Here is a 27,964-nt window from a genome sequence, read left to right as displayed (position 1 = left end):
GTTGCCATGCTTCCAGTGTCAACATGCCCACAACTCACTAGCCCTAATTGTACGTGTTTGGAACAAAAGCACCCGGAGGGAGAACATACAGAATTCCTTACAGACAGTGGCAGGAGTCAAACATCAATCAGTGGTCACTGCCATTGTAAAGTGATTGAGCTAACTGCTCTGCTCACATACTGCCCTAGTCACACAAGACTGGAAGGTAGCTAAAGTGCCGTTAAGCACCTAAAAGGGCAAGCCATGGAACTACAAGCCAGTCAGCCCAAAATCAATCGTGGGTAAGTTACTGAAAGATTCTGTGGGTTAAGATCTACATTTAGACAGGCAATAACTTAATTAAGGATAACTAGTGGGAAAGGGTATTTCACAAATTTGATTTGAGTTCGTATGAAGAGATAACCAAGAGGATTAATGAGGGTGGTAGATGTCTACATGGACTTTAGTAAGATTCCTGCATAGTAGACTGGTCCAGAAGATTAGATCACAGAATCCAGGGTGAGCTCACCAACTAGATATACAAGTGTTAGTGGAGTGTTCTTTCCATTCAGAGGCCTGCAATCATTGGTGTGCCACAGGAGTGAGTGCCAAGGCTGCTGTTGTCCATCTATAATAATTTTGATGAGAATGTAGAATCGGGTTTGTTATCACCGGCATGTGACGTGAAATTTCTTAACTTAGCAGCAGCAGTTCAATGCAATACATAATCTAGTAGGAAAAAATAAGGAATAAAATAAAACATAATAATAAACAAGTATATCAATTACATATATTGAGTAGATTTTTTTAAAAGTGTGCAAAAACAGAAATACTGTATATTTGAAAAAGTGAGGTAGTGTCCAAAGCTTCAATGTCCATTTAGGAATCAGGTGAGAGAGGGGAAGAAGCTGTTCCTCATCACTGTGTGTGTGCCTTCGGGCTTTCGTATCTCCTACCTGATATTAACAGTGGGAAAAGAGCATACCCTGGGTGCTGGAGGCCCTTAATAATGGACGCTGCCTTTCTGGGACACCACTCCCTAAAGATGTCCTGGGTACTTTGTAGGCTAGTGCCCAAGATGGAGGTGACTAGATTTACAACCTTCTGCAGTAGCCCCTCCATACCAGACAGTGATGCAGCCTGTCAGAATGCTCTCCACAGTACATCTATAGAAGTTTTTGAGTGTATTTGTTGACATGTCAAATCTCTTCAAACTCCTAATAAAGTACAGCTGCTTTATAGTTGGCATGGTTAGTAAGATTGGAGATGGCATAGAAGTGAATGAATAAAAGACAGGATAGGCTGGGACTTCTTTCACTTGAGTGCAGGAGGCTAAGGGTAACCTTATTAAGGTACATAAATTCATGAGGAATGCAGATAAGATGAATGGCCACATTATTTCTCCTAGATAAGGTGAATCTGAAATTAGACAGCATAGATTTAAAGTGAAAGTGGAGAAATTTAAAGTGGGCCTGACAGACAACTTTCCCCCCCACATAGAGGCTGGAATGATCTGCCAGAAGTGATGGAGCTGGAAACAATTACAACATTTAAAAGTTGTTTGGACAGATACCTGATGAGAAAAGGTTTATTTAGGGGGTTTGGGCCAACATAGACAATTGAGACTAACTCAGGAAGGCCAACTTGTTCAGTATAGTACAGTTGGGCGGAAGGACCTGTTTTCCATGTTGCATAACTCTATGACTAATGTGAACAGAACATAATTCAATCCAGTACTAGAAAAAAGCCAGAACTGAAGATTTTGTAATAATGAATTTTACTTGGCGCTAAAAATCACAGATTATAATTTTCAGATGTGAAGGTGACATCTCATTCAGTTACATCTTACTGGAAACCATCACAAACATCCTAACTGGTCTTTGCACAAGAAACCCTTCACCATCTTATGTGTTTCCACAGTGGCCCAGTGGTTTGGTAATGTTTGAACTCCCCATCCAAGTATTTACGCCCAAGCAAGCAGAAGGGACTATAATCATATAACTCTCATTAATAGCCCTCATTATTTTCATACTGAGCCAACTATTTGTCAATATTTTAGAACCTGTGAACCCTCAAACCTGCCACTCAAGATGTGTCAAGACAGCCTGTGACTATGCAAAGATAAGATGTCAATTTAAAGATACTGCGCAATAAAATTCTGGTTGTTGCCAGGTTTCTGAACATAAACCTTGGAATGGTACAGGGTGTCCATCTAGCTGCTTGAAACTCAACAACTTGGCTTTGTTTCCTCAGAGTCCAATAACATTTTCTCAAGGATTCATCCAGGATTTTTGAACAACCTCCACCACCCTTTCAAACCTTTGTGCAAAACACAACCCTGCTGTTTCTGACTTGTTTGCCAATTAAACCGAATGTTCATCCTTTGCCTCACTCTTTTGGAGAGATGGGGACGATTTTATAAATGCTAGTATCTAGCCATTATCTAGGTGCTTTGATATTATTGACCAATATCGTTGTTTTGATAAGGTTAATCTGGGGAATGCATCACAGTTACACTTTGAAGACCTTTCAGAGAGACTGCAATTCTACAATAGTTTGGCAAGCGTTTCTTCCAAAACGAGCATACAAATCAAAGGACATACAATTCTATTTTACTCACTGAAATGCTACAAAAACCTGAGGAAATATTTGGGCAAGACTGTTGCATAAAAATCAGTTTGTTGTACGAAAAGTGCTTCCTGTTCTGTGCAAATCGGCCTGGTACTGATCGTATTATCACAGCGACACTAAAAGTTTTTTTTAAAGAAATAGAAAATACACGAGCTTGTCAAGAATCATTCATGTCCAAACAAAATGTAAAACAGATGGTACTTCATTTTAACACAGGGTACCAGTTCCCCAATACGTCACAGTTCACAAATATATCGTTTGAAGATGAGACGCAATTATTCTCAAACAACTGAGAACATTGGAATAATTAACTCATTTAACCCTGGCTCCATTTCATACCGCCTTTAAGTTCTAACCTTAGCCTTAAAGGGATCAAGAACCTGAAGTTCCTCACTGAGACAAGAGTTGCTTCCTGTGGGACACTACCATCAAATCCTTGATGGCTAGTCAGTAGGATGACTAACTAAATACATTTCAGGTATCAACAGACTTGCTTTTATAACTTGTTTCTATGAAGACACCACAAAAACATCTTAACTGACGATCTGCTTGGCAAAATCAATGGTTTATCACTTTCATCATTAAATTACAACAAACATAAATGAAAATATTCTGTTTCTCTTCTTAAGTTCTACAGTGTAACGTCGGTGCAAACATTTCCCCAACATTGCAGTCAGCTCAAGGCGAGGTTTTAGTTGTCATTGGCTTCCTAGATATAAAACTGGTGGTAGGCAAGAGTGTCCATGAAAGGACGCACCAGGTTGTCGGTGGAGAAGTAGAACACCAGGCCGAAGGTGATGGAGATGGGAAGAGCAGGCAGGGCTTTCTTAAATACAGCTAGCAGCAAGAGGGTGAGACACAATCCCTGTTGAAAGCAAAGTGAAAGATTCAAGATTGTTTATTATCATTCTTCAGTCCACAAGTGCAAAAGAGAACAAAATGATTGTTACTCATGATCCATTGCAGCATAAACAAACACAGTAAGCAAAAAGAGCACAATAAAAATACAAATATAGATACTTAAGATGGCTTATATAAATAGACTGTATGTGCATAAGGAGTTGCTAGGTACAGGAGTTATCTGTACGTAAGGTGATGGACGGGAAATGATAAAGTGGGTGGTGTGGGTTAATTTGGTGGAGGTGTCGGTCATCCTGACAGGTTCGGGAAGAAAGTGTGTTTGAGTTCGGAGGTCCTGGTGTGGATGCTGTGTAGCCTCTTCCCTGATGGGAGTGGAACAATCAGTCCATGAACAGGGTGTGTGGGATCCTTCATGATATTTCCAACTTTTATCCGGCACCTTTCTGTGTGTATGTATAGAATATATACATTCTTGATGTCAGGTAGGCTGGTGGCCGGTGCTGGTGATGCACTGAGCAGTTTCAGTTACCCACCGTAGAACCCTTCTGTCCAGCGCAGTGCGGTTTCCAGACGACACAGTGACGCAGCATGAAAGAGTGACTTTCAATTAACATGCCTGACATGTACAGTTGGAGGCAGAGGGTGCTACTAATGGCTACAAATACTGCAGGGAACTATGAATGGATGTATTCTTACATGGCCTTCAGTCACAAGGACTTTCCCAATCACATATCTCCATCCCCCCTCCAAAAAGATCCCTTTCTGGGGAAGATTACGGCTCCTATACCTTCTTTCCAGAGGCAGCAATGAGCAGAGAGTATGGCCTGGATGGTGGGGGTCCTCGATGATGGGTGTTGCTTTCTTCTGGCAGTGCTCCTTGTAGGTGTGCTCAATGGCACACAAGCTGCACCACTGTGGTCAAAGCCAAGGGTTTATCCCAAGGGCCATGGCATAAATCAGTCCATTACCTCACCAGAGTGGTTAAAGTCAGCAAATTAATCTTCAAATGCCACATCCCATCCACAGTACCACTCACCTCCAACCTACTCAAATCACCGTGCCCTTGACACTCTCCCATCACCATACCTGATGAACCAGCACTCGCACACATCCATTCCCTTCAAATGACCCTCAAAAGCTGCAAGCCTGTATCACACATCGCTAACTATTCACTTGTACGGCAGTATTACATTATTTCCTTGACTGTCAGTCAAGCTGGCGTTATTCTTTCCAACCCCACGATGCCCAACAATTTTAGAACAAATAAATAAAACTATTCTAAAAAAAAATGTCCACAAGACATAAATCCCTAAATGCCCCTAAATAAATTCTCCATAGACCATAAAATATAGGACCAGAGTTAGGCCATTCCATCATGGCTGATTTATTATCCCTCTCAATCCCATTCTTTCTTTAGCCAGAGGATGGTGAATCTGTGGAATTCATTGCCACAGACAGCTATGGAGGCCAAGTCACTGGGTACTTTTAAAGCAAAGGTTGACAGGATCTTGATTAGTAAGGACATCAAAGGTTATGGGTAAAAGGCGGGAGAACAGGATTGAGAGGGAATATAAATCAGCCATGATCAAAAGGCGAAGCAGACCGGATAGGCTGAATGGCCTTAATCTGCTCCTATGTCTCATGGTCTTATGGTCTCTTGCATTCTCCCTGTAAATTTTGATGTCTTTACTAATCAAGAACCCATCAACCTCAGCTTTAAATATACCCAGTGACTCGGCCTGTGCAACCATCTGTGGCAATGAATTCCACAGATACACTTCCCTCTGGTTAAAGAAATTCCTGCATGGATTTGTGCTCACAAATTCGAATTAAGCTTTAGGACATGCTGTGAACTGCAGCAATACAAAATGAAACATGCAAAGTGCTCCTTCTCTCCACTTACAATGAGAATTGCGATGAAGCAGGCCAAAGTTGTGTTCCAGTCCCCGCTGGCACCTGCCGCAGCCTTGCCCACAAGGACGCTGTAGAAGATGAAGTCTCCCAAGCCTAGCTTCACGCCCTCTGTTAAAATAGTCACATCAATGACAACATACCCAGAGGTATAACAGTAACGAAAGACTAACCATGCTGGGACTGTTCCCGTAAGGTGCGGGATGGAAACCAGAGGACATCACTCCAGAGGTCCTCCCACATTCCAAAGACATACAGGTTAATAAATGGAGCAGCACAGTACCACAGTCGTTAGTGGAATGCTATCACAGTGCCAGCGACCCGGGTTCAATTCCCACCACTGTCTCTGATAAGTTTGTATGTTCTCTCCATGGGTTTCCTCCCACATTCCAAAACTGAGTGGGTTAGTAGTTCAATTGGTCACATGGGAGTAATCGGGAGCGCGAGCACATTTACCCCGTGTTGTATACGTAAATAAAGATAAATAATTGTGGGCAACCTATGTTGGCGCTGGAAGCATGGCACAAATTGCGGGCTGCCCGCAGCACACCCTTGGAATGTGTTTGCCTTTGACGCAAACAATGCGTTTCACTGTATGCTTCGATGTTTCAAAGTACACGTCACAAATAAGTTAATCATTAAAGATCCTTAAATCTGTAAGAATCCAGAATTGAGTTCAGAAGGAACCTTTGTATTAGATCGGGGAATGTGCTGAAAAGGATGCAAATCAGGTTTATTATCACTGACATATACCATGAAACTTGTGGAAGCAGTACACTGTAAGACAGCTTAAAAAATACTTAGTTTCTACAATAAATAGTGTGAAACAAGAATAGTGAGGTTGTTTTCATGGACCCTTCAGAAGTCTGATGGCAAAGGGGAGTATGATGTTCAGGCTCCTGTAGCTCTTCCCGAACGGTAGCAACGAGAAGAGAGCACATCCTGGGCAAAAAGAGTCCTTGATGATGGATGCCACCTTCAGAAAAGATGTATTTATTTTGTTTTATTTAGAGATTCAGCTTGGAAACGGGCCTTTCAGCCCATAAGCCTGCGATGCCCAATTATACCCATGTGACCAATTAACCTGCTAACTCAACTACACGCTTGTTATATAAGCATAGGATGGAAAATGAAGTAAAAGACCATATTGAGGAATGGGAATTTTGGGTGGAATTGTAACAGTCTACACAAATACCATATAAACTGAATTGGAACTGGAACTGAATATTTTACATATTTTGCTTGCACTTGCAATGCAAAGAATTACAATAGAATTTATGAAATAAATATATTTAAACAAAAGCTAACAAACAACCTATGTGCAAAAGAAGACAATTTATACAAATAAAAAAATGAGGGGTATAGATAAGGTAAATACAAACAGGCTTTTTCCACTGAGGTTGGGTAAGACTAGAGCTGGAGGTCATACGTTAAGGGTAAAAGGTGATATATTTAAGGGGAGGGGAAACTTCTCCACACAGAGGATGGTAAGAGTGTGGAACGAGCTGCCAATGGAAGTGGTAGATACAGGTTCGATTTTGACACTTAAGGGAGGTTTGGATAAGTACATGGATGGAGGGGTACTATGGTGGACTATGTTCCACATGTGAGTCAATGAGAATAACAGTTCAGCACAGACCGGATGGGCCAAAGAACCTGTTTCTGTGCTGTAGTTTTCTATCACTCTGCAAAGAGTCCCTTAAAGTGAGTCTCTAGGTCGGGAGCTCCCAACCTTTTCTACGCCTTGGACTAAAACCATTAAGCAAGGGGTCTGTGGACCCCAGGTTAGGAACCCCCGCTCTAGATAGTGGAATCAGTTCAGAGTCGTGGGGAGTAAAGTTATGCATGCCAGTTCAGGAGTCTGATGCTTTTAGGGTAATTATTCCTGAACCTGATGGTGTGGGACCTAAGGCTCCTGTAGCCCTTGCCCAATGGTAGGAGCAAGAAGACAGCATGGCCTGGATGGTAGTTTGTTATGAAAAGGTCAGACCCAATTTATGCCACACTATTCCATGCAGGACCACTGACAACTTAGAAAACTCCACGCTGGTTTGGGATTAGGGTTAAGGTTAGGGTTATAGCCCTATCTATCATGGTTTTAGCGTAATAACTGTTTCTGAACCTGGTGGTGTAGGACCTAAGGCACCATGTCCCACACCATGGTTTGAGTGTTTCTGCCCAATGGTAGTAGCGAGAAGAGAGCAAGGTCCAGTTTATTCCAAACCTTCTCAAACCCATTCTCTTGCCTTTTACCCATAACCTATGGGCAACTGAAAAAAACTCCATGCTTTTCCAGTAATGCTGGGATGTGGAGTTGGCGAAGTTGGCGGCAATGAGTTAGTGGAGCCTGCTACATCCAACTTCAGTTCCACGTTCCCTCTGAAAAACAACTCCTGACTCAACATACAGAGAAGTATTACACCAGGTAGAGATCAAGATATAACAACTTGCATGGCTGGAGGGATGACCAAGAGTTTACTCAAAGAAATAGGCTTTATTGAGGATTTACTTATTATTATATTTTTTGCGCTGTTTGTCTTTGTTTGCATATTGATTATTTGGCAGTCTGTGTGTAGTTTTTCATTAATTCTATTGTATTTCTTTGTTCTACTGTGAAACCCTGCAAGAAAATGTATCTATGGTGACATACAGATACCCCGATAATGAAGTTACTTCGAGCTTTGATTTGAAAAGGAGAAGTAGGCATGCAGGTTTAGTAGGATCTAGACAGACAAATGCATGGGAAGTGAAGGAGGATTAGAGGCACAGAAGAGTACAACACAGAAACAGGCCTTTTGGCCCATCCAGTCTGGTTGGTGGTTGAATGAGCAGAACAAGTTCACCTACTTTCCTCCTCCGGTTCCTCTGTACCAGAAGCTGCATGGTGCCCTCCGTGGACCTGGGCCTGGGGTAAACTGGTGACATCATCCAATGCTTGGTCAGCTTGATGGTTTACCTCAACATCCACATCAGGATAATTCTCTACACAGGAGAGTAAGGTTCTAAATTGACAAAGGTCTTCAGAAGAATTCCTATTTAAATAATAAAGCATCTCACAGACACTGCTTCAATATATTACTCCTGCTGATGTCCACACATTATTCTGTAGCTACTCTCCCATATTCCCAACACTGGTCACTCAACATGTCCAGCCTATAGTAGCTATCTTCCTCCAGCAATGGGAACAGAGACTTCTCCTTACCTCTTTGGTTGCTTCCTTAGCATCACAGAAGATAGAACAGTACAGCCCAGTACAGGCCCCTCTGACCACAATGTTGTACTGACCTTTAACCTACTCAAAGATTAATCTAACCCTTTTCTGCCACATAGTCCTCCATTTTTCTTTCAACTAAGTGCTCTTTCCCCACAACACAATAAAAACAAAGGGGGTTCCGGGTTACAGCTCCTCATCTCTGTCCTAAAGGGGCATCCCTCTATTCTGAGGCTCTGCCCTCTGGTCCTAGACTCACCCACTCTTGGAAACATCATTTCCACATCTACCCTATCAATGGGTTTCAATGAGATCCTCCCTTAATTCTTCAGTGAGCACAGGCTCAGAGCCATCAAACACTCCTTTTGTTCCCAGAATCGTTCTCATAAACCTCCTCTGGACCCTCTCTAATGCCAACACATCTTTTCTTCAATAAGGGGCCCAAAATTGCTCACAATACTCCAAGTGCAGTCTGAAGAATGCCTTTTAAAGCCTCAGCATTACATATCCTAGTCCCAGTGAACACTTGTTGTAGGAAAGGCATTGTCAAGCTGGGGTGGGAGGTGCAGGACAGATTTACAAGGATGCTGACTGGGCTAGACAGCCTGAGTTACAGCAAGGGGTTAGCCACACTGGACCTTTATTCCCTGGAGTGCAGGAGAATGAGGAGCGAACTTGGAGAAGTTTATCTGAACAATCATAGTCTTTTTCTCCAGGGTGGAGAGTCCAAAACTACAGAACATAGATACAAGAGGGGAGAGATTTATCATCAATGACGGGAATATGGTGTGAAAGTTATTGTTCAGTGGAATACATCAAAAAGCTATAACTTCCTACAAAATAAATAAATTAGTGCAAAAAGTGAGGTTTAAAGGAGACCCAAGAGGTAACTTCTTTATGTGGACGATGGTGAATACCTGGAATGAGCTGCCAGAGGAAGTGATCAGGGCAAGTATGATTGCAACACGCAAGAGACATTTAGATAGGAACAGGGAGGGAGGGGCTTGGGGGGGTTATGGGCCGAACATAGGTGACTCAGAATAACAGGGAGGATACTGTGGTTGGTATGCACCAGTAAGGCTGGCTATATAATCTATGACACTATGATTCCGTTTCTGAAGCCAGGTATTTCTAGAAGCCCTCTGCAGCTCACTGACCGGGCCATCTCTGAGCACAACAGATGGACCAATGTTATTTTAAAGCATTCATTGCTCACCACTGAAGTCCTGATGGAGGGTCGCGGCCTGAAATGCTGACTATACATTTCCCTCCATAGGTGCTGCATGAGCTTGCGTTCCTGCTGCGTTGTGTGTGTTACAGAAAGGTGGTGGAAACCAAAATCAGTCTCTCCCCCCCCCACCCCCCCACAATATCCAGGATAAAAATGCAACTATCACATTGTCATCACCAGGAGTGTCCAGATGTAGCAATAAGACAGGAGAATGGAGTTAAGGTGCAGATAAACCACAATCTACACTCAGTAGCCACTTTATTAGATACACCTGCTCATTAATACAGATATCTAATCAGCCAATCATGTGGCAGCAACTTAATACATAAAAGCATGCAGACATGGTCAAGAGATTCAGTTATTGTTCAGACCAAACATCAGAATGGGGAAGAGACGTGATCTAAGTGACTTTAACTGTGGAATGATTGGTGCCAGATGGGGTAGTTTGAGTATCCCAGAAACTGTTGATCTCCTGGGATTTTCATGCACAACAGTCTCTAGTGTTTATGGAGAAGGGTGCAAAAAACAAAGACATCCAGTGAGTGGCAGTTCTGTAGGTGGAAACACCTTGTTAATGAGAGAGGTCAGAGGAGAATGACCACACTGGCTCAAGCTAACAAGAAGATAGCAGTAGTTTAAAGAAACACGTGTTACAACAGTGGTGTGCAGAAGAGCATCTTTGAACCACACATCAAACCTTGAAGAGAATAGGCTACAGCAGCAGCAGGTCACGAACATACACACAACAGCCACTTTATTAAGCCAGTTCCCGCAGAGCTCTGTAGGATTCAATGATAATCAACATAAATAATATTGTCATTGCAATAAAAAGGGTCTTGGATCTGTATTCAACAAACTAACCTCCGCCCAAGTCCTAACATGCCTTACTGCAAATCTCCGTGTGTCAGTCTTACACCAACCTGAATTACATGTGTTGTTCAGAGGCTCCTCAGTGCCCAAATCTCGCTTTGCCATCGTCACCAGCCAGACCATGGTGGCTGCAGGGAAAGACATCTGATTAAGAAAGTGTGTCCACTTGCTTGGGTCAAGGCAAATTTAATTTGATTTCCTGTTATACCAATCTACCCAGGATAGACTGTGATCTGACTCTCCCATAGATAGCACCTTGGAAATCCCAGATTAGTCCTATTCCACTGTAGATTGTAAATACATTCCACTGTATTCCATTGGGCAGTGTGGTAGCGTAGCAGTTAGCATAACACTTTACAGCTCTAGCGATCGATCAGGGTTCAATTCCCACTGGTGTCTGTAAAGAGTTTGTACATTCTCCCTGTGACCGTGTGGGTTTCCTCCAATGTACAAGTTAGGGTTAGTAAGTTGTGGGCATGTTATATTTGTGCGGGCTGCCCCCAACACAACCTCAGACTCTTGATTGTTGATGCAAACAATGCATTTCACTGTATGTTTGTTTTGATGTTCCGATGTACATTTGACAAATAAAAACTAATCTTTAATAATCTTCAGACAGGGTCATAAATCCACACTTCAAAGCACAACCCAAAGTAGCAGTTTTGTTTAGTTATTATCATGTTCACCGAAGGATGAGCAGCTCCCAGCCAAATGTGCGTATCAACAGCCACACAGCTGGTACAGCCGCTGCCTGACTGCTCCCGAGACCCTCGTTCGTGCTTTCCCTCCCTCTCTCTCTCCCTCTCGTCACTGGCTTTGGACAATTCATGTTTAAGTTAAACTTCCCCAGAACACAATGGTGCAATTCTACATTGCTATCATAGACAACATCCTCACATCAGCTATCATTGTCCGTAGTGTTCTCTCACAATATATGAGAACTATAGCAAACTGTCAGGTCAGCAGAAAAGGTCATTGGCTGCAGTCCATCATCACTACAGCACTTGTATGTGTCCAGGACAAAGAAGCAGGCAGGAAAAATCGCTGCAGACACTACCCACCCAGCAAAGTGCCCTTTCCAAAAGCTCCCTTCTGGAAAGTGCTATAGGGCTATTAAAACAAAAAACTTCACACCTTCTGAAAAGTTTCTCCCTACAGAAAGTTAATGTGATCAACCATTCTAGTTACGCTCCCCCCCCCAATCGTCCCTGTCTATTATCCCCATCACTGCACTGCATCGTAAAGACTTCAAAACACTTTTCATAATACTGTTTACTTTGTAAATACATGCTGGTATTTATGAATCTATGCCCATTTTATTCCTTCAATCTCGACCTTTATTAGATATATCTTTATTTTCTAAATAGTTTTTATTCTTAATATTAATTGTAAAATGTTGTTTTTTGTTGTATGCCATGCCCTGACCAACACACCACAGCAAATTCCAATTACGTGTAAATACATATGGCCATAAGACCATTAAGACTACCAGACATAGGAGCAGAACTGGCTACTCAGTTTATCGACTCTGCTCCATCATTCCATCATGGCTGATTTAGAATCCATCTCCTGCCTTCCCCCCCATAAACTTTGAAATCCTAACTAATCTAGAACCTATCAACCTCTGCTTTAAGTTACTCAATGACTTGGCCTCCACAGATTCGCCCCTCTGACTAAAGAAATTCCACCGTATCTCTGTCCTAAATGGACATCCCTCTATTCTAAGGCTGTGTCCTCTAGTCTGAGACTCCCCACTAGAGCAAACATCCTCTCCACATCAACTCTACCTAGGCCTTTCAATATTTGATAGGTTTCAATGAGATCCACCCTCAATCTTCTAAACCCTAATGAGTACGGGCCCGGAGCCATCAAATGCGCCTCATATGTTAACCCTTTGATTCCTGAAATCATTTTCATGAACTTCTCTGACCCTATCCAATGCCAGCACATTTTTTCTTAGATAAGGGGCCCAAAACTACTCATAATATTCCTTGCGCGGTCTGACAAATGCCTTATAAAGATACAGCATTACATCCTTGCTTTTATATTCTAGTCACCTCTGCCACTTCTTTGCCCATTCTTCCAATCTGTCAAAGTCCTTTGGCAGACATGCTGCTTCCTCAACCTATCTGCTAACCTGGCCACAAAGCTCTCGATTCCATCATCCAAATCGCTGACACATAACGTGGAAAGAAGCAGTCCCAACACTAATAACAAATGTACTTTGAATCTGGGTCATTACATAACAACCAGTCTGGAACTGCCTTTCCCTAGTGGGCTCAACCACGAGCTGCTCTAAAAAGCCATCACATCAGCATCCTACAAATTCCCTCTCTTGGGATCCAGCACCAATGTGATTCTCCCACTCTACCTGCATATTGAAATTCTCCATGACTAACGGAACATTGTCTTTTTGACATGCCCTTTCTATCTCCCGTTGTAATTTACACTCCACATCCAGATGCTATTTGGAGGCCTGTATGTAATTCCCGTTAAGGCCTTTTTACCCTTGCAGTTTGTTAACTCTACCCACAAGGATTCTACATCTTCCAATCCGATGTCACTTCTTTCTAAGGATTTGATTTCATTTTTTATCAACAGTCACCCCAGTTCCTCTGCCTACCTGCCTGTTCTTTCAATACAAGGTGTGTGCTTGGATGTTAAGCTCTAACTTTCAGCCACGTCTCAGAAATGTCCACAGCATCGTACCTGCCAATCTCTAACCGCACAAGATCAATTACTTTATTCTGCATATTGCGTGCATTCAAATATAACACCATCAGTCATGTATTCATCACTCTTTTCAATTTTGACCCTTGTTGCACATTAACACATCCCATGGACTGTACTTTTGCCCTATCAGCTGCTTGTCCTTCCTCACAGTCTCACTGCATCTACTTGGAAACCAACTGTCCCTTCCTCAGTTGTATCACTCTGGTTCCCATCCCCCTGGCGAATTAGTTTAACCCTCCCACACAACTCTAGAAAACTTGCCCATAAGGATACTGGTCCTGCTCAGGTTCAGGTGTAACCCCTCCTTTTCCTACCGGTCAAACCTTCCTCAGGAGAGATCCCAATGATCCAGAAATCTGAAACCCTGACCCCTGCACCAATTCCTCAGCCACTCATTCATCTGTACCATCATCCTATTCCTGCCCTGTACTGGATGTGTAACGAGGAGTAATCCAGAGAATATTATCTTGAAGGGGTCACATCTGCCTGTCTGTGTTGTATTTTGTGTTATGAGTTCTCTACGGGGAATTTGTTACATGGGTTGGGGTGTGGTAGAAGTAAATGAATATATTTACATATTCATGCTTTGGCTTTAGGTCAGTTTAGTTTAGTTACAGCCAGGGTAAGTCATGTGGGGAGTGGGGGTGATTTTTTTTGTTGATCGCTAATTATGCTGAATGGAATGCTATTACACTGTTTAATATATAGCTAAGACCGCTAACTTCGTTATTTCGCTTATTTCATTAACTTCACTCTACCGCTAATTTTAGTTTTGTTAGTTTTTTTAAAATCACTATAAGATCATTCGTCTTTGCTGGTTTTGTAATAAAGGATCAGACGTACTTCTTTCAACTTGGAGATTAATTATCTGAGAAGCACATCATACAGTGCCAGCCTCCGCCCTCAGTCGCTCAGCCATTTGGTTTGTTTTCAAGTAACCCCTACAGTCTCATCTGAGATGTTTCCAGCCTCCCAGATGGTGCAAGTACATTCAGCTCCAGCCTCCAGTGCTTTGACCTTGTCAATCAGGTGCTGAAGTTGGCTGAACTTCCGGCAGATGTAGTCACCAAGGAGACAGTCAGATACCCTGACATCTCACATCTCACATGAGTAGCATTTCACTGCTTGAACTACCATCCTGCCTACACTTGTTACACCTCTAACTTCCCAAGCTTAAGCTCTAGCCTCTGTCTGTTCTCACTGGAGCCTGACCACTCTAACACTCACAATGGCTGCTCTGCTTCCCTTCATTTTATTGGTCTCTGCTGAGTGTGTAAAAGGTCGCGATGATTGCAGCCTGCCGAAAAATTCTGAAAGGCCTCAAGCTCTTTTTAAATCTCGCGCTGCCTCACCAACAAATACCCTCTCATGATGGTGCTTGATTCACGATTCCATGTGTCCTCTGCGCCTACATGACTGAGATGCTGCTGCAAACAAGTCTTTCATGGTACCTATCTATACCTTACTGTACTTGTGAACATGACAATAAACTTGACTTCACTCTATCTTGACCACCAACACTCTGTGCATTTTACACATTTTCGCTGTGACCATATGGGTTTCCCCCAGATGTTCGGCTTTCCTGGTCGGTAAGTTAATTGGCCACAGTAAATTGCCCGCAATGTGTAGGCAAGTGGCAGAATCTAGGGAAACATAAGAGCAGAATTAGGCCTTTCCATCATGGCTGATTTATTATTCCTCTCCACCCATTCTTCTAATCAGTCTAAGTCATTCCACAGACTCCATTCTTGCTCAACACTGCCAGCCCCTCAGCCTATCTTGGCCAGAAAGCCCACAATTCTGTCACCTGAATCATTGACATGTGGGCAGGATACAACGGGATTAGAGGCAGCATGCACTCAGTGGGCCATTGGAGCTGCTTCTGTCTTGGATGTCTGTCACATTATGACACCAATGTTTAACAAATTGATATTCCCAACATCAGTTATCAGAATGCCTAAGAGGAGCTGCTACTCTTCCACACAGTGGCCTTATCACTTACCCGAATCCCACCAATCCGCTCCATTACTATCACACTGGGAACCACAGAGCCTCACTCCCCCCCAATTCTACCTCTTCTAGTTTGCATGGGCCGAGGACTGAGAGGTAGTGTGGGAAGAGACAGACAGAATTTTGCACAGCAGAGAAATTAAGGGTTATGGAGAACAAGTGTGTAGGTTAGCTAGATCAGCCATGATCTTATTGAACGGTGGAGTGAGCTCGAGGGGACAGTTGGCCGACTCCTGCTCCTGTTCTTTGCTTGTATTATCCCGTTAATGACCGCAACCTTCCCCAAGTCTGCGAATTTTCCTTTAACAACCAAGTGTGAACAAGAAAATCAAAAGTGGACTTACATGAATATATCAAGGCTGGGAATATTGGTTCATTCCTCTCCTGGGCCGTCTCCACGAGCACTCTCAGGGGACCCTTAGGGCACAGCACTGCGATAAGATCTGGAGTAAAACAGGAACCATCTAGCATCAATGTGCTTGTGACCAGTACCTGCAATTATGCGGCTTAAAGGCCATTGCTGACAATGGTCCCGTCACATTCCTAGATGCTAATTTATTGTTGGTACAATCTACTACTTTGCCTACAATTGGTTATGGAAACTGCACTGCAACCGACAGGAAAGCCCTACAGCGAGTAGTCAAAGCTGCCCAATGCATCACCGTCACCAGCCTACCTGCCATCAAGGGCATAGATACAGAAAGGTGGCGGAAAAGGAGCAGTAACATCATGAAGGATCCCACCCACCCTGCTCAAGATCTGTTTGTCCCACTCTCATCAGGAAGGAGGCTACGTAGCATCTACACCAGGACAACAAACTCAAAACCAGTTACTTTTGCCAAGCAGTAAGGCTGATCAACACCTCCACCCACTAACCCACACTTCCACACCCCAACCACCACTACTTTATCATTTCCTATCAGTCACCTTATGCAGAGACTCTCCTGTGCCTAGCGTCACTTTATGGACATACAATCAATCTATGCATATAAGCTATCTTATGTATTTATATTTATTGTGCTTTTATTATTATTGTCTTCTTTAATTGTGTTTTCTTTTGTCTTGCGTCAAATCTGGAGTAACATTTATTTAATTTTCTTTTCCACTTGTTTACCGGAAATGACAGTAAACTCTTGAATCATGAAGACATTAAATTAGCACAGAAGTCTTAAACTTATAGAGCACTTCACATTGTGAGCATTCACAGCAGTGTTGGTGTAGAAAATGGGTGGCATAATAGAGTAGCAATTCATACAATCGCTTTACAGTGCCAGGAACTGGTCAGTGTTCGACTCCTGCGGCTGTACATGCTCCCCGTGACCACGTGGGTTTCACCCAAGCACCCCTGTTTCCTCCCACATTCCAAACACATATGGGTCAGGGCACTAAACTGTGGGCGTGCTACGTTGGTTCCGGAAGCCTGGCAACACGTGGGCTGCCCCAGCACATCCTTGGACTGACACATTTCACTGTATGTTTTGACATACATTTAACCAATAAAGCCAATCATTCTTTTTTCTTTCCTTACTACACATACTTTCTGTCCATTCCTGGCTCTCTGCTCTTGAGAACTCTGCCTGAAACTACCCTAATTGAGGCGTTAACTAATGCTAGGCAGTGTTGATGTTACAATGCAATTTCAAAAGCGGGGAGCTGTATCACGGAGGATGACACACATACCATATACTGATATTGCACCGAGAATGACCCAGGCTGACCACTCGGGAAGGTACTTAATGAAGACCAGGGCCATCAGTGCACTGATCATGATGAGGTAAGCCTGCTGCAGCTGGAGAGGACCCTTCCAGTGGATGCAGATCATTCCGACCACGCCGAAGTTCCAAATTATGAGGATAAGGGTCGGGTAGTCCATGGCCACATTGTATGTCTTAAGCACTTCACTGCGTGGGGAAACAGGTCAGTCTGTTATCACAGGAACCTACACCAAGCTGCAAAAACTGAGTTGGAAAACAAATGGCGGAAGGCAGATACTTACCCGAGGTATATATAGGTGAAGAGAAAAAGTAACAGCAGAGAAGAGAGGATCAACCAGCCGTGAATAAACTGGAAGACACAGGCACTGTGGTTAGACAGCAGTCCAACAATATCTCTCTTGTTATGATCGTAAGACACAAGAGCAAAATTGCTGATATAACGACATAAGTGTGGCCTGACCAATGCTTTATAAGGCCTCACACTTTTTAAACCCTGGTGGATTGTCACAAGGTCAAATTCCAACCATACCATATCTTAAGATCATACTAATCGCAGATCAGGAAAACTTGCTTTCCTCACAAACTGATGTTGTTTGGAGCTAATGAAGTCCTGTCACTCTTGCAATGCAAGAAAAAGACACAGCCAGTTTTTGCAAACACAACTCCCTCATAATAATTGGACAATCTGTTTTATGATATTGATTAAAGGATAAATGTGGTCACTCTGAACTGGGCGAGAACTTGTTCTTCATCAAGTTTGTGGAATGGGATGTTCTCTGTCCAAGGGAGGCCTGTCTACATTTAATTCTTCTGAAAAATGGCAGCCACAACAAAGCATCTCACTCTCTTGAATTCCCTATCTCTCTCTAACCCACCCCTCCCCACATCTCCCCTCTACCCCTCACCCTCCCTCCCTAACCCTCTCTACCTCTCCCCTCCCCTCTCAACCTCTCCCCCTCCCCTCTCCCCTCCCTCCCTACCTCTCCTCCTCCCCTCCCCCCTCTCTACCTTTCCCCTCCCCATCTCTCCACCTCTCCTGTCCCCCCCTCTCACTCCCCGTCCCCTCTCTCCCTAACTTTCCGCCTCCCCTCTCCCCCTCCGTGTTTCTGCTAAGTGTTAGCCTACATCAAATGTCAAAATCTCAGGACTGAGACCACTTTCCAACTGAGCAAGTGAAAAGCTGTCACTGAGCCAGGGATGACGACTGCAAAATACTCGTATTAATGGAAGTTGTCACTTCTTTTCTTCGTGCTGTTAGTGTTTTGTGCTCTGGGTGCTTGACACCTGTTGCTAGAGAGTTAAGCGTGAGCTTCTGTTTACACAGGGAGACAAACCTTTTTACAGACACAAAAAGCTGGAGGAGCTCAGTAGGCCAGGCAACATCCATGGAAAAAAGTACAGGGTTTCGGGCCGAGACCTTTTGGCAGGACAGAAAACACTGTCTGGAGCTGGACTGCATCATGAAAAAGAGCCCATAGAAGCAGAAATGAGATACTAAACCTCCCTTATTGCATTTGCTGTACCTAATAAAGTGGCCACTGAGTGTATGTTCACAGCCTTCTGCTGCTGTAGCCCATCCACTTCAAGATTCAACATGTGGTATGTTTAGAGATGCTCTTCTGCACACCACTGTTGTAACACGTTGGTTATCTGAGTTAGTGTCACCTACTTAGAACAAAGAACATAGAAAGCCTACAGCACAACACAGGCCCTTCGGCCCACAAAGCTGTGCTGAACATGCCCTTACCTCAGAAATTACCTAGAGTTACCAATAGCCCTCTATTTTTCTAAGCTCCATGTACCTATCCAGGAATCTCTTAAAAGACCCTTTCGTATCTGCCTCTACCACCGTCGCATGCAGCCCATTCCACACACTCACCACTCTCTGAGTAAAAAACTTATCCCTGACATCTCCTCTGTACCTACTCCCCAGCACCTTAAATCTGTGTCCTCTTGTGGCAACCAGTTCAGCCCTGGGAAAAAGCCTCTGACTATCCACACAATCAATGCCTCTCATCATCTTATACACCTCTATCAGGTCACCTCTCATCCTCCGTCACTCCAAGGAGAAAAGGCAGGTTCACTCAACCTATTCTCATGAGGCATACTCCCCAATCCAGGCAACATCCTTGTAAATCTCCTCTGCACCCTTTCTATGGTTTCCACGTCCTTCCTGTAGTGAGGTGACCAGAACTGAGCACAGTACTCCAAGTGGGGTCTGACCAGAGTCCTATATAGCTGTAACATTACCTCTCCACTCCTAAATTCATTTCCACGATTGATGAAGGCCAATGCACCATAAGCCTTCTTAACCACAGAGTCAACCTGCGCAGCAACTTCGAGTGTCTGATGGACTCGGACCCCAAGATCCCTCTGATCCTTCACACTGCCAAGAGTCTTACCATTAATACTGTATTCTGCCATCATATTTGACCTACCAAAATGCACCACCTCACACCTATCTGGGTTGAACTCCATTCGTGTCAGCTTGAATCTAAACACTGCCACACCCACATCCCTTAAAAATGAATTTTAAAAACGTGGGCTTGCGGGGTTTGTCCCAAAATATTGTATAGTTCTGTTCCCATTAGCTGAGCTCCCAGCCCTGGACGAGGAGTGGTTTGACTTTTCTTATGATTTGTTTATCTGCAATACTTCTGAACGTGGGTTTCCTCCAGATGCTCTAGTTTCCTTCCACATTCCAAAGACATACAGGTTGGTAAGATGTGGGCATGTTACGTTGCTGCTGGAAGCACACAAACACTTACAAGCTGCCTTCAGCACATCCTCGGTTGAAACAAACAACACAATTCGCTGAATGTTTTCATGTACCAGTGACAAATAAAGCTCATGTTTTTGAAAAAGTGAAGCATACAGAACTTAATTAGTTTCACTAACTTGAATTTATTACACAAACAGAAATCCAAAAACTCCTACCTTGTAACATCGATATTTGTAAAGAAAGACAAGAAGAATTGTCATTATGACAATAACACTGATCATGATCAAAGTGTTAAGGATAGAGTTGAGAATACGCTGTCCAACCGAGTCAGTATCTTCTGTGAACGGGGTGTAAATTCTGTGGGAATAGAAGTCAAAAATGTTTAATGTATTTCCAATATTTATAATTAGTCACAAATGTATTTGGATATCATCTTTAACTTTGCACTTACAATGTAATAAAAACACCCCAAGGCACTTTACGGGAACATTATCCAACAGGAAGTGAACAAGCTAGTGTCCTAGTGCAATCACAACAACTTGGATCTGAATGTCCTCACTGTGTTGAGGATGCATACCATCTTCGGGAGGATTGTTTCCTCCCTCCACCCGCTCATCACCAATGACTTTACGGTCAGCACCATTTCTGGTGAACAAAGTTGGTCCCTGATAAACAGATATCATGACACAAAAGTGTAGTTTTCACACGTGTCATGGAGGGAGGAAAGAGATGTAGACAGCTAGAGTGGTTTTGGGCAACAGTTGCTAAGCCTGAGGGTTCCACATCAGTGATGGAATGAAAAGCATCGTCCAGATTCAGAAATACAGGAGATTCTGCAGATGCTGGAAATCCAGAGCAACACACACAAAATGCAGGAGGGACTCAGCGGGTCAGGCAGCATCTACAGAAATGATTAAACAGTCGCCATTTCAGGCTGAGACCCTTCTTCAGGACTGGAAAGGAAGGGGAAAGACGGCAAAATAAAAAGATGGGGGGGTAGGGAAGGAGTACAAGCTGGCTGGTGATGGGCGAAGCCAGGTGGGGGGTGGGGAAAGGTGAGACAAAGTGAGATCATAGAACAGTAGAGCACAGGAACAGGGCTTCACCTCATGGTGTCCTGCTGAACCAATTAAATTAGTAATCAGATGGACAACTAAACTAATCCCTTTTGCTTACATAATGTCTATCCATTCCTCTCATGTGCCTCTCTTAAAAGTCCCCAATGTGCCTGCCTCTAGCACGATACCAGGGCAGTGCATTCCAGACACCCACCCCTCATTCTTTGTGTAAAACACTTGCCTTCATATTTCCTTTGGAGAAGCTGGGAGGTGATAGGTGGAATCGGATAGGCAAGGAGAGTGGACCATGGGAAAAAGGGGAGGAGGAGGGGCACCAGAGGGAAGTGAGAAGGAAATGGGTAAAAGGGGAGCCAGAAAAGAGAAAAGGGAAGGTGAGAGAAATTATACCGGAAGTTACAGGAATCGATGTTCATGCCAGGTTCAGAGGCATTTTACGTTGGTAAATCTCTACATTAAGGCATGCTGTTATGTAAAAATTTAAACCAGAAGACTACTCTAACGATAGAAATTGTCTCAAAACATGTCAATCATGAGTTGCAGAGCAATGAGTTTACATCCCAGCCCTGTCCTGCCAGTGTACCTAGGGAATGCTGCCCTGCCAAAGGGGCAGACATCTATTAAAATGCACTCTGCAATGCCAGCGAGAGTGAGAACATGGGTGGAACACAAACTGCAGCACAGACCACTTGCCACGTGGCAGGTTTCTATGCTGAGAAGGCTAATCTGAGAGATCCTTAAACTGCCCGGCTGCAAGTGGGTGCCGCGCAAGGCACTTACAGCTGGCCATCCTTCCTTGTGTAAAAGCTGACAGATTTGATGGTCACCACCACCACGGCCATGCACAGAGTGACTGGTACAAACAGCATGATGACGTGCTTGGCTCCATACTTCAGGATCAGCTCCTCCTCCTCTTCCTCCTCACCTTCTCCGCCCGCCTCTCTGCCTGAGGTCCCGGCCCCCGAACCTTGGCTCCCATCCACGGGGTGACTGGCAGAGGATCTGCTCTGCAGGGGTCAGACAGCACAAGATCATTGGAATTGGAGCTAGTTTATTATTGTCACATATACCATCGTACAGTGAGCAGCTTGTCTCGCGTACCACTCATACAGTTCAGATCATTACACAGTGCACTGAAAGGAGAATTATCATAGTAGCACCATCATGGACACACGTCTCTCCATCATCGAGGACACTGATGAAAGACGGTCTCAAGAAGATGCTGTGCATCGTGAAGCACCCTCACCATCCAAGACATTCCCTCTTTTCACTACTACAATCGGGGAGGAGGTCCTGCCTGAAGACACAGGCTCAAAGTTTTAGGGACAGCTTCTCCCCTCCACCAACAGATTTCTGATCGGTCCATGAACCCATCGACGCTACCTCACTATCTTGCTCTCTGTTTTGCATCCTTTTTTTATATGGTCCTATTTATAGTGTTTTTTTTAATGTATTTCTCTGTACTGCTCCCACAAAACAACAAACTTCACAACACATCAGTGTTCATAAACCTGATTCTGAGAAATAGTGTGCGAAAACGCTTTCAATGTGCCGTCATCTTGCATCAATCTTCTATTCTTTTTTGTTTCCAGATATTTCTCAGTATGCATCACCAATCTGTGATTTGCGTCTTAGAAATGAAAAATACCATTGTTTTTGAACCACAAGCTACCTCCAACGGATAAGAATGGATCAATGACTTAGACCTCCTGCTTAGGGACCTTACACATGTGTGGGAGAAGGTTGTAAAGACGGGCCACGGCTGGAGAACGGGAACTGGACACGTGGAGCGTCTTCTGTGTGTGGATTCAGAATTGGCTTGCCCATGGAAGTCAGTGGGTGATAGTAGATGGAGCATATTCTGCCTGGAGGTCGGTGGTCAGTGGTGTTCCACAGGGAACCCTATTCTTTGTGATTTTTATAAATGACTTACATGAGGAAGTGGAAGGTTGGGTTAGTAAATTTGCAGATGACCCAGAGGTTGGTGGTATTGTGGATAGTAGTGTAGAAAGTCAACAGCAGGACAGAGACAGGATGCAGAGCTGGGCTGAGAAATACAGGTGAGGTTCAATCAGGAAAAGTGTGAAGTGATACAACTTGGAAGGTCAAACTTAAAGATGGAGTACAGAGTTAATGGCAGAATTCTTAGCGGTGTGGAGGAGCAGAGGGATCTTGGGGTCCACATCCATAGATACTTCAGAGTTGGTGCACTAGTTGATAGGCTGGTTAAGAGGGTGCGTATAGTATCTTGGCCTTCATTAGTCAAGGGATTCAGTTCAAGAGCCGTGAGGTAATATTGCAGATCTATAAACTGGTCAGACCGCACTTGGAGTATTGTTTTAATGTCTGGTCGCCTCATTATCGGAAGGATGTGGAAGTTTTTGAAAGAGTGCGGAGGAGTATGCTGCCTAAATTAGAGAGCATGTCTCTCGTGGAAAGCTTCAGCGAGCTAGGCCTCCTCCCTTTGGAGCGAAGGAGAATGAGAGGTGACTTGGAAGCAGTGTGTAAGATTATAAGAGGCACAGACAGAGTGGACAGTCAGTGCCTTTTACCCCAGGGGCAGTGATGACTAATGCCAGAGGACATCCTCTTAAGATGAGTAGAGCAAGATTTAGAGGGCGGGGGGATGTCAGAGGTAGGTTTCTTTTTGCACAGAGAGTGACAGGTGCCTGGAATGCACTGCCAGGGGTCGGAACAGAAGCAGGTACATTAACGGTATTTAAGAGACTCTTAGATAGAGCAATGCATGAAAGAAAAATCGAGGGCTATGGACTGTGTAGGAGGAAAGGGCTAGATCGATTGTGGTTTATATAGTTCAGCACAATATAATGGGCCAAAGGTACTAAACAATGCTGTACTTTTCTATGTTCTATATTAAAAGTAGAAACAGTTGAAAACTTCAGCAAGTCAGGCAGAAACAGGTCATTGAACAGGGATCAGAGGAAAGGTCACCAGCTTGAAATGTTAACTCAGTTTCTCTCCCCACAGATGCTGCCTAGCCAGCTGAGTGTCTCCACCAACCATGGCATTTTAACTCCAGCCTCTTTCAGCTTCGTGAATACAACATAATCTGCACAATTCGACAAGGGACTGAGTAATTCAAGACACTTCACATTGTTCAAAATTCCATTTACATTAGATAAAATTAAAATTAGCTTTATTGGATACTGAAACACGATGAAATGCATCGTTTATGTCAATGGCCAAAGCAGTGCGTAGTTTCGCCATGCTTCTGGCACCTATATAGCGTGCCCACAAGTTAATAACCCTTAATAATCTGTACGTTTTTGGACTGTGGGAGGAAACCACAGGGAGAACATACAAACTCCTTACAGACAGCAGCAGGAATTGAACCCAGGTCTGTGGCACTGCAAAGCATCGTGCCTACCTCTACGCTACAGTGCTGCTCACTATCGGTGCCTGACGTTTATACCGAGATCAGCTGCAGCCCCACAACAGTGCAGCAGCTCTTACCCGATTCGTCCCCTTGCTGCCGAGGCCATGCACCCCATCCATCTCCTGGTACGAAGGCATGGTCGAGGCGCTGGCTGGTATCAGAGCTGTCCGCTCGCTGTACTGGTCGTCTTCACTGTCTGATGAAATCATGAACAAGCTTTCTATAGGCAGCAGTGAGTAATCTCACAGGCACTGGATAAGGCTGAAATGCAGAAAAGACCTATGTTAGAAATTTGTAATGAGTATTATTATAGAGCCATAGATCACTACACACAGAAACAGGCCCTTTGGCCCATCTAGTCTGTGCCGAGCTATTAATCTACATAGTCCCATCGAGCCACACCTGGACCATAGCTCTCCACACTCCTCCTATCCATGTACCTATCCAAAATTCTCTTAACTGTGGAAATCAAACCTGCATCCACTACTTCTCATCGCCCTCTGAGTGAAAAAAACTCCCACTCCTGTTCCCCTTAGACATTTCATCTTTCATCCTTAACCCATGACCTTATCGTTACATGAAGAGCAAGATTAGTTTTGTTAGTCACATGTACAGTCAAATGTATAGTTTGCATAAATGACCAACGCAACTGGGGGCAGCCCACAAGTGTTGATATGCTTCCAGCGCCAACATAGTATGTCCAGAATTTACTAACCCTTACTAAACCTCTTGGAATGCGAGAGGAAACTGGAGCACCCAGAGGAAACCCACATGGTACATGAAGAATGTACAGGAATTGAACCCCAACCATTGGCACTATAAAGCGTTACAATAGCCACTAGGCTACTGAGCCGCCATGTTCCGAGGTACAATGAAAATCTTTGATTTGTATGCCATCCACACAGAGCATTTCCCAAAGTCAGTACATTCACAGGTATGTGCATCCCTTGCTGACTATAAAAAGATTAAGAATACTCTTAAAAAGGAAATCAGGAAGGCAAAGAGGAAATACGAGATGGAGGGTTAAGGAAAATCCCAAGAGTTTCTAAAGCTCTATGGAGGACAGGAGATTCAGAAGGGAATCAGCCCACTTAGAAATCAGCAGGACTGCCCATGACAAAGCCGCTGAAGATGTGTTGATTTTTCAATAAATATCTCTCCTCAGTGTTTACTTAAGATTTCACTAAAGGTTTCGACAAACTTGTGATAAGTAAATTAATCCAATCTGATCTGGAATGTGAGTGTCTCCAGTACCATTGTGAAAGGGTTACTGGAAGCCGCAGTCTTGAACTCATACAATCCATGTGAAGGTTTTCCCACAACACTTTGCTGCACGTTGTTTCAGGTGTGGGATTATCTTTCCAGGTTAGGAAGGCTAATTAATTGGATGGGATCTTAGAGCTAGTAGTGGTGCCCTTCTGCCAAAGGAAATGGACAGTCGAATTTTCAGATTGACAAGTCCAGCTGAAGTTCAAGTTCAGGTTTAATTACCATTCAACTATACATCAATACAGCCAAACAAAACAGCATTACTCCAGGGGCCAAGGTGCAAACCATAGTACCAACAGCCACACACAGCACAAGGCACATATAGCGCATATGAATGCAAGCACATACATCATTAACATACAGCAACACAAAAAATATATAGTCTAAGAACCTGAGTCGAACACAAAGCAGCTTGTCTTCTGCTGAGCAAACACTGGGGACAGTACTGTCTCCAGCTTGGTCGCCACACCTCTGGTGGAGTGCTCCGACTCCAGGGTGGCTGTAAACAGGCGACACCACGGCTTGAGGCCTAATCCTCGCTACAACTGAGGCCGCGCAGCTCCCCCGCCATCTGTCTACAAATTAGTGAGTCAGACTTGCAGCATTCCACAATGTCCAACAGGGTCTTGCACCAAGTCCAGCTCCTTCAGATTCTCTGCCAACGAGCAACTCGCTGATGGGGTTAACCTGCAGTACTACAAATTCTTAATTTCCAGCAGGGTCTTGCAATTGTAAAAAGTATGTTTAAAAGAGTTTTGACCTGAATGTCAACAGTCCAATGTCAACTACTTCCACAGATGTTGCCAGACTCGCTGAGTCCCACCAGCATCTTGGCTGTTGCTCCAGATTCCAGGACCTTGTGCTTCCATGAAGCAGGGATACAGCCTAATGATATTACATTGTCTATGGGTAGCCTTTGTGACTGAACAGATTAAAAAGGTTCAAATCACGTTGGAATCTCAGAATCATACAGGCAGGGACCATTCAGCCTACTCTAACTGTTCAAAAGATCCATCCAGTTCATTCCATTCACCCTCCTTATTCCATAACTCTGCAAGATTTCAAGTTATCCAACTTTTCCAAAAATACTATCATGGACTACCACAGCACAGAAATAGGCCCTTTGGCCCATCTAGTCCATACTAAACTATTATTCTGCCTAGTCCAATCGACCTGCCCCTTCATACACCTCCCATCCAAACTTCTGTGAAATGTTACACTCGAACCCACATTCACCGACTCCTCTGGCAGCTCACACTACCCTCTGAGTGGAGACATTACCCCTCAAGTTCCCCTTACATAATTCACATTTCACCCTTAGCCTAGTTCTAGTTCCACCCATTTTTAGTGGGGAAAGCCTATCTATGCCTCTGTCAAATCTCCCCTCATTCTCCCAGCTCCAGGGTATGAAGTCCTAACCTATTCAACCTTTCCCGAAAACTCAATACTGGCAGCGTTTTCTCTGCTCTTTCTCAATCTTATTGATATCTTGGTACCCACTTCTACACCAACCCGTCCAGACTTTGCATCCCACACCATAACAGCTGCTGGGTTGGGGGGAGGGGAGTTACCGGGGCAGGCATTCATAGTCGGGTGCGTACCCGGAGGCTTCATCGAGTGAGCTGTATCACCGTAAACCTCGGCTCAGCACTCAACCCCCCTCGTTATCCAAGGAGAAGTGGATAAACTTCCTCATCCAACCAGCCGGCCAGCTCAAAAGGAAGAGGAAACGAAAGGGAAATCTTGGTAAAACCCAGCGATTTCTCTTCCGGATTATTTTGGTATCGAAAATGCTGCTGGATTTTTAAAAAAACTTGAAATCTTGGAGGGTTAGGGGATAATAGGAGAAGGTTCTGGAGATTAAAGTCCGGTTCCTAGGGAGTTGTGTCTGCTGGGCGCTGGAACATTTCTCCAGCTGGTCTGAGGGTCAGTGGCGAGGCGCGAACCTGTCGCCTGCCCGTCAGATCCCAAGGGGCCGAATGAAGGACAGAGGACGCTCGACCAGACAGTACCCCTTTACCGCCCCACGCCTCTGCAAATGGCAGCGGCCTGCAGTGCAGTGCATTCCAGCCCAGCCCAGCCCAGCCCCCGGCCCTTTATACTTGCCTGGAAGAAGTGTGGAGGGAGAGAAGAAGCCAAAAGCAACGTTGGTGCTTTGATGTCGCTAAATATCTACAGACAGGAGGAGGACATTCCACAGGCAAAACGATCGACTGCAAAGAAGCCGGACCGGGGAGGGCGACGGTAGTCAGCTGCTCGGATCAAAACATAGCGACCAGGGCTTTCCCACAAGCCCTACGTCTCATGGGAAATGTCCTTCCCCCTGCTCGGCGCTTGGCAATGCAAGG

General features: G+C 44.2%; 1 protein-coding gene across 2 annotated transcripts; it reads right to left on the bottom strand.

The window, feature by feature from the left end:
• Window positions 1-1,739: 1,739 nt before the first annotated feature.
• On the bottom strand, window positions 1,740-27,964 carry psen2 (presenilin 2). 2 transcript variants are annotated; one of them, XM_073056601.1, is made up of 11 exons: window positions 27,723-27,964; window positions 24,425-24,608; window positions 21,731-21,957; window positions 20,090-20,231; window positions 17,434-17,501; window positions 17,118-17,338; window positions 15,782-15,880; window positions 10,745-10,822; window positions 8,230-8,364; window positions 5,375-5,493; window positions 1,740-3,475 (listed from the first exon to the last, which is right to left on the bottom strand). In XM_073056601.1, exons 2-11 carry the CDS (start codon window positions 24,554-24,556, stop codon window positions 3,320-3,322), a joined length of 1,377 nt encoding a protein of 458 aa, XP_072912702.1. In that variant the 5' UTR covers window positions 24,557-24,608; window positions 27,723-27,964; the 3' UTR covers window positions 1,740-3,319. The 2 variants fall into 2 exon arrangements, with proteins under 2 accessions (XP_072912702.1, XP_072912703.1); XM_073056602.1 differs by lacking the exon at window positions 27,723-27,964 and adding an exon at window positions 27,218-27,337.

Source organism: Hemitrygon akajei, chromosome 9, assembly GCF_048418815.1.
Source record: "Hemitrygon akajei chromosome 9, sHemAka1.3, whole genome shotgun sequence".
Classification (NCBI taxonomy): Eukaryota; Metazoa; Chordata; class Chondrichthyes; order Myliobatiformes; family Dasyatidae; genus Hemitrygon; species Hemitrygon akajei.
Note: the sequence above shows the minus strand (reverse complement) of the source record. Positions and strands in the feature narration are given on the sequence as shown.

Bases quoted from the DNA above. Each gene is read 5' to 3' on its own strand.
- psen2 (XM_073056601.1), bottom strand. From the start codon at position 24,556: ATGATTTCATCAGACAGTGAAGACGACCAGTACAGCGAGCGGACAGCT. The intron at 17,502-20,089 runs GTAGGAGTTTTT...TGTGTCTTCCAG, and splicing joins ACAAATATCGATGTTACAAG to TTTATTCACGGCTGGTTGAT. The intron at 10,823-15,781 runs GTAAGTCCACTT...CTTTCCCTGCAG, and splicing joins CCCAGCCTTGATATATTCAT to CCACCATGGTCTGGCTGGTG.